The sequence below is a fragment of the Periplaneta americana genome, chromosome 6 (genome assembly GCF_040183065.1).
Source record: "Periplaneta americana isolate PAMFEO1 chromosome 6, P.americana_PAMFEO1_priV1, whole genome shotgun sequence".
In the NCBI taxonomy this organism is placed as follows: Eukaryota; Metazoa; Arthropoda; class Insecta; order Blattodea; family Blattidae; genus Periplaneta; species Periplaneta americana.
Window position 1 is genome coordinate 20,712,064 of NC_091122.1, and position 14,425 is coordinate 20,726,488.

Consider the following 14,425-nt stretch of genomic DNA (forward strand, 5'->3'; position numbering starts at 1 on the left):
TGACCAATTCAAAATTTTTTTAGGCCATCGTTCCTCGGGCATCCTCTGAACATGTCCAAACCACTGAAGCCTTTGACATTCCAAACGGTCGATCACATCTTCTTGTATGTTCCACTTTTCCAAAATCGTGTCATTTCTGACCCTCTGGAGACGGGATATGCATAGACTCCTTCTTAGTATATTCTTGTGTATATAATATTTTTATAATGGCACAATTGAAAAAACAAAAACCGAGAGTTAAACTTGTCTTTTTTTTTTTTTTTTTTTTTCAGAATATGAGAATACTGATAATGAAGAAAGAAATATTTTCATCTTAATTTTAAAAAATAACGTTTGTTACACTCTACTCAGCACATAATTTACCAATATAATTTAAATGCGAACATCAAGGCTTGGAAATGTGACAACCTTAATTAATCAGAACCTGATAACACATTTAACGAAACATGAGTACGGGTAATGAAAAATTTACATGAAAAATCTTAATTCAACCAAACAAACAAACGCGAAAGATTGGAAGACGAAATTTATTTGCTGACCTAAACAGACCAAGATCTAAATTCGTCAAGAGTGCTAGAAACATTAGTTTTCTTTTTCTCGAGGACGTATGCAATTCTTATCTTCTCATCTATGAAGGTACATTCAGATTATTAAGATTAAACCGTTAGGAAAACATCTGTTGTCTCACAGTGGGTAAATTATTTACAAACACCACGACTCACTGCCGCGAAAGGTCCAACATGAATTACGTGTAATTCCATTGTTATTAAAATAGCGGGTTATCGCTATTATACGACAGTGCAACAATTTAATAATATACCACTTTTCAAAGACGTCGCTAACTTGAATAGTGTTTCTTTCAGTCTCTCTAGACGTGAATGTTTATGTATATTGTAGTTACACGGATTCTTAAAGAATTTCTTTCTACCGGTACCTAAGGTACGGGCACTAACTGACTTAAAAAAAAACACAGGAACTAGGAACCTCTGTCTTACAGTGAGTATTTTTGTTTCATTATTTTATCACCTACTGATTAGTGTGATTACGTACTGTAGATATTAATTTTAAAAGGTAAACTTCGCCAAAGCGAAATGATTATGGCCGCTGCGAGTATTTTCGTAAAAGACGAGTTATTTCTCCTGGACCAATAATAAAGCTCCAAAGTGGCCGTAATTGTTTACCGCTCTGGTGAAGATTGCCTTTTAAAAATCTTTATTTTAAGTTACTTTAAGTCTAGATATACTTAACGCAAAAGTTATTTTTACGCAAGTTTAGAGTGCAATAATTTAGCATTTCTGTAAAAAAAAAATATATATATATTAAAATTTATTGTCACAGTCCCGCATCGTAGCGTCGTGGGTTAAGCTTCTTAGGCATCATGCCTAGGACTCGCTTTACCAAATGCACACTGGTTCGAGATCTCATTGGGAAGGAATTTTATCATGCATTTTCTACCAGTGTATGGGACCGGTGCTTACCCTGCATTGTGATGAATTTAGGATGCCACGATAGGTAGCCAAATCCGGTTACGGAAATCAACTATACGGCTGAGGAGATCATCGCGCTAACTACACAATACTTCCGTTTTGGTTAGATAATCGTTAAACTCTGCTAAGGCATGCGCACATGAGACTTGTCTCTTCATGGGCTATCGCACACGTATTTAATTTTGTTTTAATTAAAATTAATTTTTAAAAGACTTTTGTAAGAAGTCTTTACCTACGCTTAATTGTAACATTCATGTAGCATAAATGATGAAAAATCCAAATAACACATACTAATTTCAAACTTATAGTATATATAAAACATCATTAACAGAATTTGGAGTACGGTAATTTCAAAGATCCTTTGATTTTTCACAGTAACACAAAACTTTAAATTTTGAGTTGTTTCCCTTTTAAATTAGGTCGTCGATATTTACGTAAATACTTTAGCCTCTATTAAGCCACCGGCGTGGCTCAATCGGTTAAGGTGCTTGCCTTCCGGTCTGAAGTTGCGTCCTGGCGCGGGTTCGATCCCCGCTCGGGCTGATTATCTGTTGGGTTTTTTCCGAGGTTTTCCCCTTTCCCCAACCGTAAGGCGAATGCCGGCCAGGTAATCTACGGCGAATCTTCGGCCTCATCTCTCTATCACCAATCTCATCGACGCTAAATAACCTCGTAGTTGATACAGCGTCGTTAAATAGCCAACTAAAAAAATAGCATCTATAAGATGGTATAACACAACTTAAAAAAATGCTTGAAAGACACTTCTAAAAATATATTGTTTTAAAACTATACATCGCAATTCGATTGTGTTAACGTAAGGTTGGGTCAGAACTTTCATCAGTGATGATGAAGGATGAGTGACTGAAATGACCAATTTAATATATTTGAACATTGCTATTACTTTCAAGGAAATCCATTCTCTTTAATGCCGGCACTTTATAATCTTTTAGGATGACAACACGAGAAATATCATATTCATAAGGTGACCTTTTTCTCACAACACAAATACGGGACACTATCATCTCAAAGGTAGACTACTCCTTTATTATTATTATTATTATTATTATTATTATTATTATTATTATTAGCTACAATACTTTGGTCAATGACTATAAATGTGATACTAATCACTAATAGAGAATGAATGAAAATAAGAAAATTAATACCGGTAAATTATATTATTTTATTATTATTATTATTATTATTATTATTATTATTATTATTATTATTATTATAAACTCACAAACATAACTTCTTCTGAGTTGCTCTGGCTGTATTTGTGCACAGAATGAATTTCCTTTAGAATGTCGTCCCCATTTCTTATGTACGGTACCGTAGGATACCGGTACTCACAGAATTCCACACACCTTATATCATAATACAGAGTTTTCATAGTTTCTACCTTAATTTCTGTTTTGTGTCCCACAAATTGTTACCGGTAATGAAATAAAATCTCCTTTCTGTTGGATCATTTGATCCAGGCAAAAAAGGCAGCATTCAATTATTTTGAGCAAATTGCCATTTAAGTAATAATAATAATAATAATAATAATAATAATAATAATAATAATAATAATACAAAACAGATTAAAATTATTTATAACGCATAATCAGAAATGGTGATGTACACTACCGGTATGTCTAAATAACAGTAATTTTCTCCACGTTCCACTTTTTGGAGCAGTGGGATACAAATGGGTTAAGTAGGCCTACGTGAAAAGTTGAGGCCTGTGAATGGATGAAGTAGAGCCGTACTTCAGAACATGCATTCTCAAAAATGTTTTAATCACATTGGGCCATTTTTCTTGTGACAGGATACTTAATAGAAAAATATAGTCAAATATTACAATTTTCAATGATTCAAACCACTTAATAACGGTACGTAAAATAGGGGACATTTACACGACGCACACCGGTAGTAAAATGCGGAACATGCACCTGTACGCTTTTTTTTTTTTCCGGACTTGTAAAATATATGGTACAAGACTCTGAAATACGGAACTACCCGTAAAATACGTGACGGTTGGTCACCTTACCTATTCGAAATATCTGGCTGAGGTACGTTTTCTAAATGTCGTCCCTAAATGAAAGCGTTCGAAGTCGACCCGTCATGATTACCGGTACTTGTAAACTGACTGATAAAGTGGTAACAGTACACGTTCGCATGCTGTCAAATTTTTACATCATCATATTGACCTTTAGTCAGGGCATTTATATAACTAACTTTTCTTTTTGTACGGTGTGAGAAGAGACCCTGATTCAAGGCGCTCAAGGCTGAATCTGGTCCAGTGAGTGCTGATTCTACTATGGTTGTTTTGCAATCTCATTGCGTTGTGTTGATTCGTAATGCAATTCCGAAACGAAATTGTTTCTAGTTTCTAGCCTTTCTTGAAGCAGTACAAGATAAACTTAAGGACAAGTGTTAGAAAAAGATAAATAATTAATAATTGTAAGTAGCCTCGAATCTTTACATATTACAGAAGTTAAGTCGTTGAATTTCAATTGTTTGCGATTTCGCTGCATGATGTGCGTACTGAGCATTGGCAAAAATTGCAATGTGAGATGTAGGCTAACAGTATTTTATCATTCAAAGAGGAAACGATTTCTGGATAACTTAAGACAATTTTTTCGAATAGCCTTGTTTGATTAAACATATGTTGTTCCAAAATAGGCCTTGATATTATCTTTCCAGTTATTTATATCTGTTTCTGTAATCCATAATTTCGCACTGTCAACCTTAACATAAAAATATTGATTTTACTAGCTTCTTCAAAAAGAACAGAGAATTCCTGAAAATATATTAACATCTTTAAATAATCCCAATTTAATCTAGTGCACTCTAACCTAAAATAACTTAGAAATGGAATAATTACATAAATAGGGGGATTGTGAAGGACGTATAACTCGCAATTTTGAGAGATAAAAAAATATATCAAAAAGAGCTTTTTTTTTCATGAATAGAAGTTTGAAGAACGAGGATTGTAAAAATAATGAAATTATATTTGTAAATTTACCGAAAAATGTTGAAATATTGCATGAAACTTAGTGATGCAGATAACCTAAAAACTGTGAAATGAAAAGGTAGAACACTTGAAAATAAACGCTATGCACATTTCACTTCACTTAGTAGCCTATATGCAAAGCATACCAAAAGCCTAGCCTAGCCTAGCCTAACCTAACCTAACCCGTTACAGATTCGTATATGCAAGGCATAGGCCACAAGTATTTGGATGATACGTCCTTCGCAATAGCTAAAATGGGCCCCAAAAATGATTCATTTTTCATTTAAAATTATGGGCTAAACAGTCTCAGATGGTGAATGTTTAATTAGCCATAGTACATAATTAGAACGTGAACAATGTACTTTTCCATCAAAATCGATTTGTTTTCCTTCAAACATACCGGTATATGAGGTAAAAATAGTCTATAGCCTATGATACTCAGCATGATTTCACGAAAAAACTGGGAAAAATTTCTTTCTTTCTCTCTCACATTTTGCTTTTCTTCGTTTTATATTTTCTGAAATCAGACACTTCTACATATAAAATCACACCTACACTGCATATTTTAATTCTCTGAGCTAGGAGGATGTTATAAGATAAAATCAGAGTTTATGCTTTTGGCTTTGGATAACGTTGATGAAAGACTAGTATTTTGATAGCTAGTCAAAAACAATTTTGTAATGATGAAATTTAAATTACGGAAAATAAAATATTCGGAGGGAGCATGCTTTTCCACTACAAAATCCCTAGAATCTGGCTGGTTTCTTTGGTGAACACTTGATACAGTTTAAAAACTATAACTACCAGTATTGTGTTTTTCTAATCTTTTTATTATAAGATCACAGGAGAAATTTTGCTTGTAATTAAAACTTAATGTAGCCTAGTATTATTGACTTTACACACCCAAAGATAGTAATATATATAATTTATAATATTATGGACATACAGGTCCTTATTTATGCATACTGTAGGCCTGGGTACAGGGCAGCAAAATTTTGAGAACAAAATAGAGTTGGAAATGAATTTTCGATATTTTCTTACTTTGCAGATGTCTAATTTGAATAGTATCATATTTATTTTCACAGAAATTTTAATAACTTTTAAAAATATATAGGCCTACATAAATATAGAACTAAAATTACGAATTCTCTGCGTTTGTCTGAACCTAAATGTAAAACCAATACAGCTTTTTATCATAGCATGAGTCAAGGTCCCAGATTATTAAACAAATTTTATCCTAATATTTTAACCTATCCAAATTAATAAAAAAAAATTGTATTGGATTTATAGTTTTGGTAACACTTTTTAATCTGTATTCACTCTTAATTTTAATTTTATTTTTTGTCTGTATTGGAACCCCCTCCTGAGGACGAGTCTTACTCATTCAGGAGTGGGCTAGTTTATCTTACATTGTATTAACTTCAAACTTACTAGCAATAAAATAAATAAATATGTTAAATTGTATTTCCTCCTCAGGTTGGGTTTTGTTAGAGCTTGTGTTTGAATACTGTTTATGCCAATTATAAGAAACCTGGCTTGACTTAGCTTATCAAGGGCCAAGGGCCAGACCTGAGATCAATCCATGCACAAGCTTGCACTGGCCCATTGTGCGTCCTGTGAGATGGTTCTCCAAATCCGATAGGCAGCCTGGGTGGCATATGTGAATTCGATGCTAACAGGTGTACCATAAGACGAGTTCTTGATAATCCCAGAACCCAAGCCCTTTCTTTATCAGCATTGAAACCCATACTATCCTCACGACTTCACGCCAGTCTATTTTTTTTTTTTTAACTATTGCAGATAGATTAAATGAGGGGAAGGTGGAGTGATGATGGGATGATAGAGGGAAACTGGAGTACTCCGAGAAAACACCTGCAAGTTTTTGTCCACAAATTCTATCACGACCTGCCGGGGATCGAACCCTGGCGGCCAGGATTTGCCATAGTTACTGTGCACAACAAATTTTAAGTCCAGTCTTGCATGAACGCACTATTAGTAAGCAGTATTTCACGTATGTGATGAAGCTACTTCTGGGGAACTTTCAATTATTACACTTTGAACCGATTTGTATTCGTAGGTAGAGATAAAGTTTGCACATGCATCTATGTACAGATCCATTTATTTATAATATTCGACCTTTGATTTTCTAGTGTAAATTAACGTATTTTAGTGTAGCATATATTCTATTATCTTTACGAAAATGTGAATTCAAGTTACAAAGTCGAACACCAGAAAGGTTCACCAATTACCAGTCACGATAAACGAGCAGTTCTTATCTTTTGCCATCGGTTGTACTACGTCATGCATGTTATCACTTACCAAGGTCCAATCCCAGCCAGTCAATGTGAATATGAACAGTTACAACCAGGAAATTGAAGTAAATGAACTAGTCAGTAAGCCAGTTCTACAGTTAAACATTTTTTTTACATCTAAGTTACATAGGTAGGTTACGTATTCTGATTATAGTATATTTGTTACTGATGTGGTAAATATATTAAAGTAAATAATATCACATTTATTTTGATGATGAAATATGTAGGTCTAATATTGGGATTTTGTCCCTTTATAAAACATCGTATTTTAATTATACTACAGCAATCATTCATTATCATTTGCTGATAATAATAGCTATAAGGAGTGAAGAAAAATTGTCGGGCACACAAACTACCATGTAATTATTTGGCGAAAAACAAGACAGCTACCGGCTGAGACAGTAGAATGTTTGTCTGTTGGTCCGAAGGGCTGTATTCGAGTGTGGGTTCGAATCTAGGTGATTGGGTGTTCCCCTAGGTTTTCTCCGACTGTAATGCGAATGTCAGGCAGTCCCAGTGCAAATCTTCGGACTCACTTCCTCAAATATTATCTGGCTATTACCAATTCCAGCAGCATTAGGCTGTAACCTCGCAGTTGATACAGCGTCGTTAAACGGATAAAAAAAACAAGACAGTTCTGTACATTGAAAAATAATATTATTAGAATACGCACAAATTTTGTATGCAAAATCGTATATTAATTACAAACATATATTTAAACCATAAGACGTATAAACGAAATCAAATACCGTATCAATTTCGGGTTTAAAATAAGTCTCCAGAAAAGGGATACTTCATCCTGTACTTTGGGTGTGTATTAGATGGCTGTTTCGTGCTGTGGCATCGTGGTCTAAGGCAGTGGTGTTCAATGGTTGTCTCAAGGAGTACATACCCCACGGATTACGTGTGTATACAGATGTTTATTATATGTACTTATTGCGTTATATTATATTTTCTTTTGCAATATCAGCTCTTGTTTTTTCTTGCTTGAGTAACATTTTACCTACCGGTAAGTCATTACTATTATTGCATCAATAACTACTTTATAATAATAATAATAATAATAATAATAATAATAATAATAATAATAATTTATTTTTAATACTTCAGTCATAGTCTTTTGTTAATATTATATAACTGCAATGCAGTTTGGAGATAGGTCTACAAAATAAATATATTTTGGGGGTACGCTAACAAAAAAGATTGACTATCACTAGTCTAAGGCAGATGCTTGGACTCTCATTACAGTGTGAGTGCTGGTTCGAGTCCTCATAAGGAAGGAATTTTCTCAAGAAATTTCGGCCAATGTATGGGACCGATGCCCACCTAGCATAATGATAACTTTGAGGAGCCACCTAAATAGCGAAATCCAGTTTCGAAAACGGTAATGGATGGGGACGGGGTCATTGTGCTAACCATGTTACCACCATACTGGTTGAATGATCGTTCACTTCTGCTGATGCATGTGGACGTGAGACCAGCATTCGGCTGGATGCCCTTGATCCTTCATGGGCTGTCGCGCCATGAATTACTATTAAATGACTACAAGAACGAAACTCACTAGAGAGCAAAGTGAGGATGAGCAACGAAATTTTATAAACTTTTTACTTATATTACCAGCTGAAATTAATACACTTACTAACATTCTTCTCTCTGCTGCATTATAATTAATATAAAGTGCAGTAACCTATGAAATGTATGTTTCAGATGCTGAAACTACTGGCAAGAACTGTATGGAAACCAAGTGTAGAAGCACTGAATCTCCAGAAGGCATACATTCACAACATCGCAGCCAAACCTCTGGAAAGACAAGTGTATGAAGTACAGATCCCTGTGCCGTGGGGTCACATAGCAGGTAATAAAACACGTCTTGTATAATGTTACCACATAAAACTTAGTTTTATTAATAATTCAAGGATAATGATTATGTGAAATTAATGGTAGTACAGCTGTAGTAAATAAAGATATTATGACAGCAGCTGTATCCACATACATATACATAGGCCAACTTTGTTCAATCATTCTTCATTACTTTTAATATTCTGATCTCAAATTTTTCACTGTTAGAGTAACAAAATCTACATCGACATAAGGCATAGTCCTCCTTCAATACAATTCCTACGCTTGGTGCTGCGGCACATTCGAATTATAACAATGCTATCTTCATTATACAGAAACCTACCGCCTACTACCGACCTTGTAATAAAATGAAGCCAACACAATATGAAATTTAACTTCTAGTTTGTTAAAAATTGAATGGCTATGAAAAAATTATGTTTCAAACCTATTAAAAGGATATTAACAAATATACCGTAACATAATAATAATGAACAAAATTTAAGATACCGATAATGTAAATTGTAAACAATTTTAATAATAACAACCCCCCCCCCCTCCCCTTGACAAAATTCTGCATACACCACTGTATTTTGATGTGACATCTCTTGTCATGCATGAGTTGATTAGTATCTCTTCTTTCACTGATAATGCCATTAAAGTTATAATATTTCAAGATAATCCAGTAGAACAAAATGATAAACCCACAGAACTTAAATGAGAATCTAACAGGACAAAGTGATAATCCAATAGAACATAAATGATAATTCAGCAAAATAAAATGGTAATTGTAGGATTTGAGGTTTTCTCGGTGATGAATATGGAATAATTCTTCTTGGGTTCTCAGCCAGGTAAGTTGTATAGTTGGATAGAAACGACTATCCAACCAGAAGGCCTCCTCCCACATAGTGGAATCGAACCAAATCATCTGCTGCCGCTCACATCTAGTGGAATTGAATCTAACTGAACAAAACCATGTTGTGATGTAAAATGAATCGCATAAAGCTTTAACACAGTTATGTGATGAGGACAGAACAATATGTAATTATCTTATTCTTTTCTGCAAGTTATAAAGACTATTAGTCAGTTATGCCTCAAATGGTTGATCGTACTATTACTTCTTTTGACAGCCTATATTCCTTCTTCCTTGCGGCCTATAATCCAATAGAACAAAATGGTACTCCAATAGAACAAAATAGAAATTACCCCAACCAGAAGTGTAACTTCAAAACATGTGCCACGAAAATCAGTGAAAAGCAGAGGGCAGTTCACAACAATAATTTTTCATTGAACTTCTATTTTTTTATTCACATAAGTTAACAGTCTTTAGACACTGAAATAGTGTAATAGACCATGTCAAATACAATTAAAATTTAGAATTAAAAAATTCTTGTACATCATAAAAAGACTTACTAATGAGCCAGCTAGAGATAACGTTTCTAAATTCACCATTGCGTAAAGTAAATAAATATGTGGGCATTTTGTTAGACACTTTTATTGTCATTATTTCAAAATGTTTGCTGGTTTTTGTTATTCAATATTTTGGTTGATGAAACGTACTTAATTGCCTAGTATTATGATCATGACAATTTTCCTAAAAGTGTAGTTAATAAAATTTTGTTTGACATATATTAATAACTCAAAAATATATAAACTGATAACAGTTAGCATCTTCTCGTTAATAAATAAAGGACGACAATGTTCATCATAATGTGAATTGGTAATAATCCTGATTGCCTTTTTTTTTGTAATTTAAAAATATTGATGACACGAGTGCTGTTGCCCCATAATAAGATGCCATATTTTCAAATGCTGTTAAACTAGACGTAATAGGCAGTCTTAATATATAATGGTAAAATCATTTTTAAACTTTTTTGAAGAAATAAAATTCTGGATAATTTATTGCTTAAATGCTCAATATGTTGTTTCCAAGCTAGCTTTGTGTCAACCATAATTCAAAGCATGTTATATGAATGGCTCATTGAGCAAGGTTGTAAACTAAATGTTGATTGTGTTTTATTTTCATTTAAGACTAAACCATTAGCTTCAACCATTCTTCTTGTTATTCTGAATCGTGTTGATACTTGTAATAGAATATTATTTTAAAATCCTGACTGTGGAGTCGAAGTAAATTTGAAGATATGAAATATATAAAGATCTAAGTGCCATTTTCAAACATTAGAGGAAAAAGAGTTATAATATACGTTGAAGCTATAGGCTAACCATATACATGTCCCACCATCTGTGAACACCTAAGGAAACAGTTAAGGAACGTGACTTTGATTCTTATTTATGTTATAATACTAGTTACATAAATTGTTAAAAATCCAGTAAAAACAGTTTTCACAAAAATGGCACTTATACTATCTTTATTTATTTAAAATCTACATTTTTACATGGATTTCAAAGAGACCTTCATTGTTTACAGGCAAATGGTGGGGCTCTCAAGACACAAAGCCGGTGCTTTGTCTACATGGATACCAAGATAATGCTGGTACCTGGGATAGGTTGGCACCCCTGCTACCTCAGGATATCAGCCTGTTAGCTGTGGATCTCCCTGGACATGGACTATCTTCCCAAGCACCATTAGGAGCTGCATATCATGTGTTGGACTTCATTTTGACCATCCGACGTATTGCTAATTACTATGGCTGGGAAAGATTTTCTCTGTTGGGCCATTCATTTGGAAGTATTTTATCATTTCTTTATAGTGCTATCTTTCCAGAACATGTTGAAAAATATGTTGCTTTAGACGCAATTAAACCTCTCAAAATGGATCCAGCAAGGAGACTGAAGAAGCATGGAGAATACTTAGATGAATTCTTACGAATAGAATCCCTAGACCCAAACAGTAAGCCCTCATACACGTATGATGAAACTGTTAATATTTTGCATAAAAGCATAGGAAACTGGGCGAACAAAGAATCTTGTGAAATTCTAACACGAAGAGGGACTATAAGGCAGAACGATGGAAGATACGTTTTCAGTAGGGACCCACGTTTAAAGGGAAATACCAGTTTTCTTTATACAAGGACTTATGTTCTCGATTTCGCTGCTAATATAAGGTGTGAAGTCCTGAATATAAAAGCGAAACAGGGTTTGAAGTTCGAAACACCTGAAGAAAACGAGGAATTTCTTGAAATAATTAAAAAATCTGCAAAAAGGTACGAATATCATGCTGTTGAAGGTGCCCATCATGTTCATTTAGATCATCCAGAAAGAGTAGCTCCCATAATTTCAAACTTTTTGAAAAGTACATAATATTTATGATAAGTTATGAAATTACCTTCTAGTCATTTAGAATTGAATTCGAGTATTTAATACAGTACCATTTTTGATTCTTTGTGTGCTCACAAGCTTCCATATTATTTAATTTCATGCTTCCATGGTGACTGAGTTATGAGAAGGATTATTTTTTTGGCGTAGATATTCAATCCTTCATTGTTTGGAATGGCACTAGTATCAGATGTTCTTGGAGAAAGATTCTGATTGTTACTTACTGGCAGGATGTCTGTAAAATACATGAGTAACCAGTAGAAGAGCAATGTGACATACTCAGGTTTGCTGTGGGACAGAATGTCCAAAATATAAAAAGTGCTGATATAAAATTGGCTTACCTCATCCCTTTCCTTAACATGTTTGTTCATATTTAATTTTATTTCTCTTTCTTTTCTGCTTTGTCCCATTTACTTTATTTTAAATTTTTATATATTAAGTTTAAAATTCTTGCTTTACCGTATTTATTTAGTTTCAGTTTACTGCCCCAGAGCTTTTGGCAAGAGAAGAAAACACCCTTCCTCCACTATGCTACAGATGAAAGCATCCATAGGTCAACAGCAGAGGGGACGAATTATTACTCTTGATGCATACATTATCTTGCATATAATACCAAAAGAAATAGTAGTGCATAAATAGGATTTTAATAAAGATTAGAAATTTTAATATATAGAAATGAAATGCAGATAGAATTGCATATTTAGTGGCATTGTTATATTTGTTAGTCTGTGACTGTGTGCAGTGCAATTTCAGTCTTTTCATAACTTTGAGTCTCATAAATTGTTCATTTGGCAGAAAGAAAGAAAGAAAGCTCACTTTGTGTGCTACCTTCCATATTGGATGCTTTATTTAGATAGTGCAATAAAAATTTTATTTCTGGATGCTAGACTCACAGAGACGTACATTTTGATGTAGGTATTGGATATTTCACATTATATGTTACAGTTTCCAATGCACCAGAGCTCATATGAGATGGTATGTAACTTATATCGTTTTTTTTTTTTATTTTAGATATTTTCTTGCACCTTTTCATTAGATCACAACAATGTTACATTTTATCAATAGTTTCTGTAGGCATACCAGAATCAGTTACTGTAATTTCTTTCTCCAAGTACCTGAAAACAAAAAAACATTCGTTACTGTCGCCAAAACTGGAACTGAGATTATTGAGAACTGGCCTAATTGCATATTAACAATTTATTGGTTATTTTTACAAATTTAAAGGTATACCACCTACCAAGCCTCCGCATACCACAGTTTCAGAACCCCTATCCTATAGCATTCCTAAGCCTTTCTGAATGTTTAGCCCAACATGATGCTAAAACTTCTGGGAAGAATAGTAAAGTTGTCTATGAAGGTGCACAGCAAGCTTCGATTATCATTTTATGCTATATCAGTACTTTATAATTCTGGCATCATGGTTCCATGTTGTTCAAAACCTGCGAGGGCCACAAGCGAAGCTCAGGGATAGGGAGCTGGTCTCCTGATACAAGGTTGCACTCGAGTGTGGGTTTAAAATTTCCTTGGAAACTTCTTCATAACAAGTTTCCATAATATTGTCATTCTTTTATTGGCCCTTTATCGAAGTAAGAATTTAAATGGGTAGGAGTTATCTGTTTAACTATATGTTACGCTTGAGTTGCAATAGCAACAACAATAATGTTAAAACAATACTGGTAATCCAAAAATTCTTTGTAATGTACTCTAATTAAATGTTACATATTTCTAGAAATAAATATAACTTTTGTAATAAATTAAGCTGGTTGTGATTGTACCATTATTGTGAACATGGACATGATAAATGTTTTTCTTCTGGAGAAAAATGTGCTGTAAAATATATTATAGCAGACGGAGTGATGATTACTGTCCAATGCACGGGAATTTTGTAGTTTTTAACTTACTTTTCGTCCAACTTCAAGATTTTCAAGGTCTAAGCGGATTTGAAAGAAAAATTATGTTAAAAGCATAGTTATCAACACATTTCTCAGTTCCACCAGGAAAAAAAAAAAAGCACTGGACATGATAATGGTTTGACTAAAATATATTTATTGAGATAAGGTGCTATAATTTAAAAACACAGCAGGTAGGAAATAGAACTTCATGGCCTAGTTTCTTTATAACTGTGTAAAATAAAGTATAAAAGACTTTCGCTTTTATGTGTGTATCAGTTTGAGGTCATTACAAGGACTGTTCAAAACATAAAGTATGATAAAAACAAATGAAAGTTTTATTCTTATCCTTTATGGTTCTATACGAAAATAAACTTTTCGGCTTGTTTGTTTTCATTATTCACAAAAATCAATGCCAATGTTTGCTAATATTGAAAGCTTTGTTGAGGATATTGACATTTCACGAGCTTGGTTTGACAAGGTTCTAACTGACAAAATCGGTGAAATTGAGATTGTGTATTCATAACCTCTCATTCAATCAGATCTTTATAGGAGACTGACTTTTGTTGCTATATGTTGACAAACAAAGAAATTAGTACTGTACCATAGTTCTATCTGCAATGA

General features: G+C 33.6%; 1 protein-coding gene across 6 annotated transcripts; it reads left to right on the forward strand.

Annotated features, from left to right (window-relative positions):
- Nucleotides 1-615: 615 nt before the first annotated feature.
- LOC138701135 (probable serine hydrolase) lies at nt 616-12,723 on the forward strand. 6 transcript variants are annotated; one of them, XM_069827733.1, is made up of 3 exons: nt 616-636; nt 8,508-8,655; nt 11,065-12,723. In XM_069827733.1, exons 1-3 carry the CDS (start codon nt 631-633, stop codon nt 11,895-11,897), a joined length of 987 nt encoding a protein of 328 aa, XP_069683834.1. In that variant the 5' UTR covers nt 616-630; the 3' UTR covers nt 11,898-12,723. The 6 variants fall into 6 exon arrangements, with proteins under 6 accessions (XP_069683834.1, XP_069683838.1, XP_069683836.1 ...); XM_069827737.1 differs by lacking the exon at nt 616-636 and adding an exon at nt 3,594-3,774; XM_069827735.1 differs by lacking the exon at nt 616-636 and adding an exon at nt 3,781-3,935.
- Nucleotides 12,724-14,425: the final 1,702 nt, after the last annotated feature.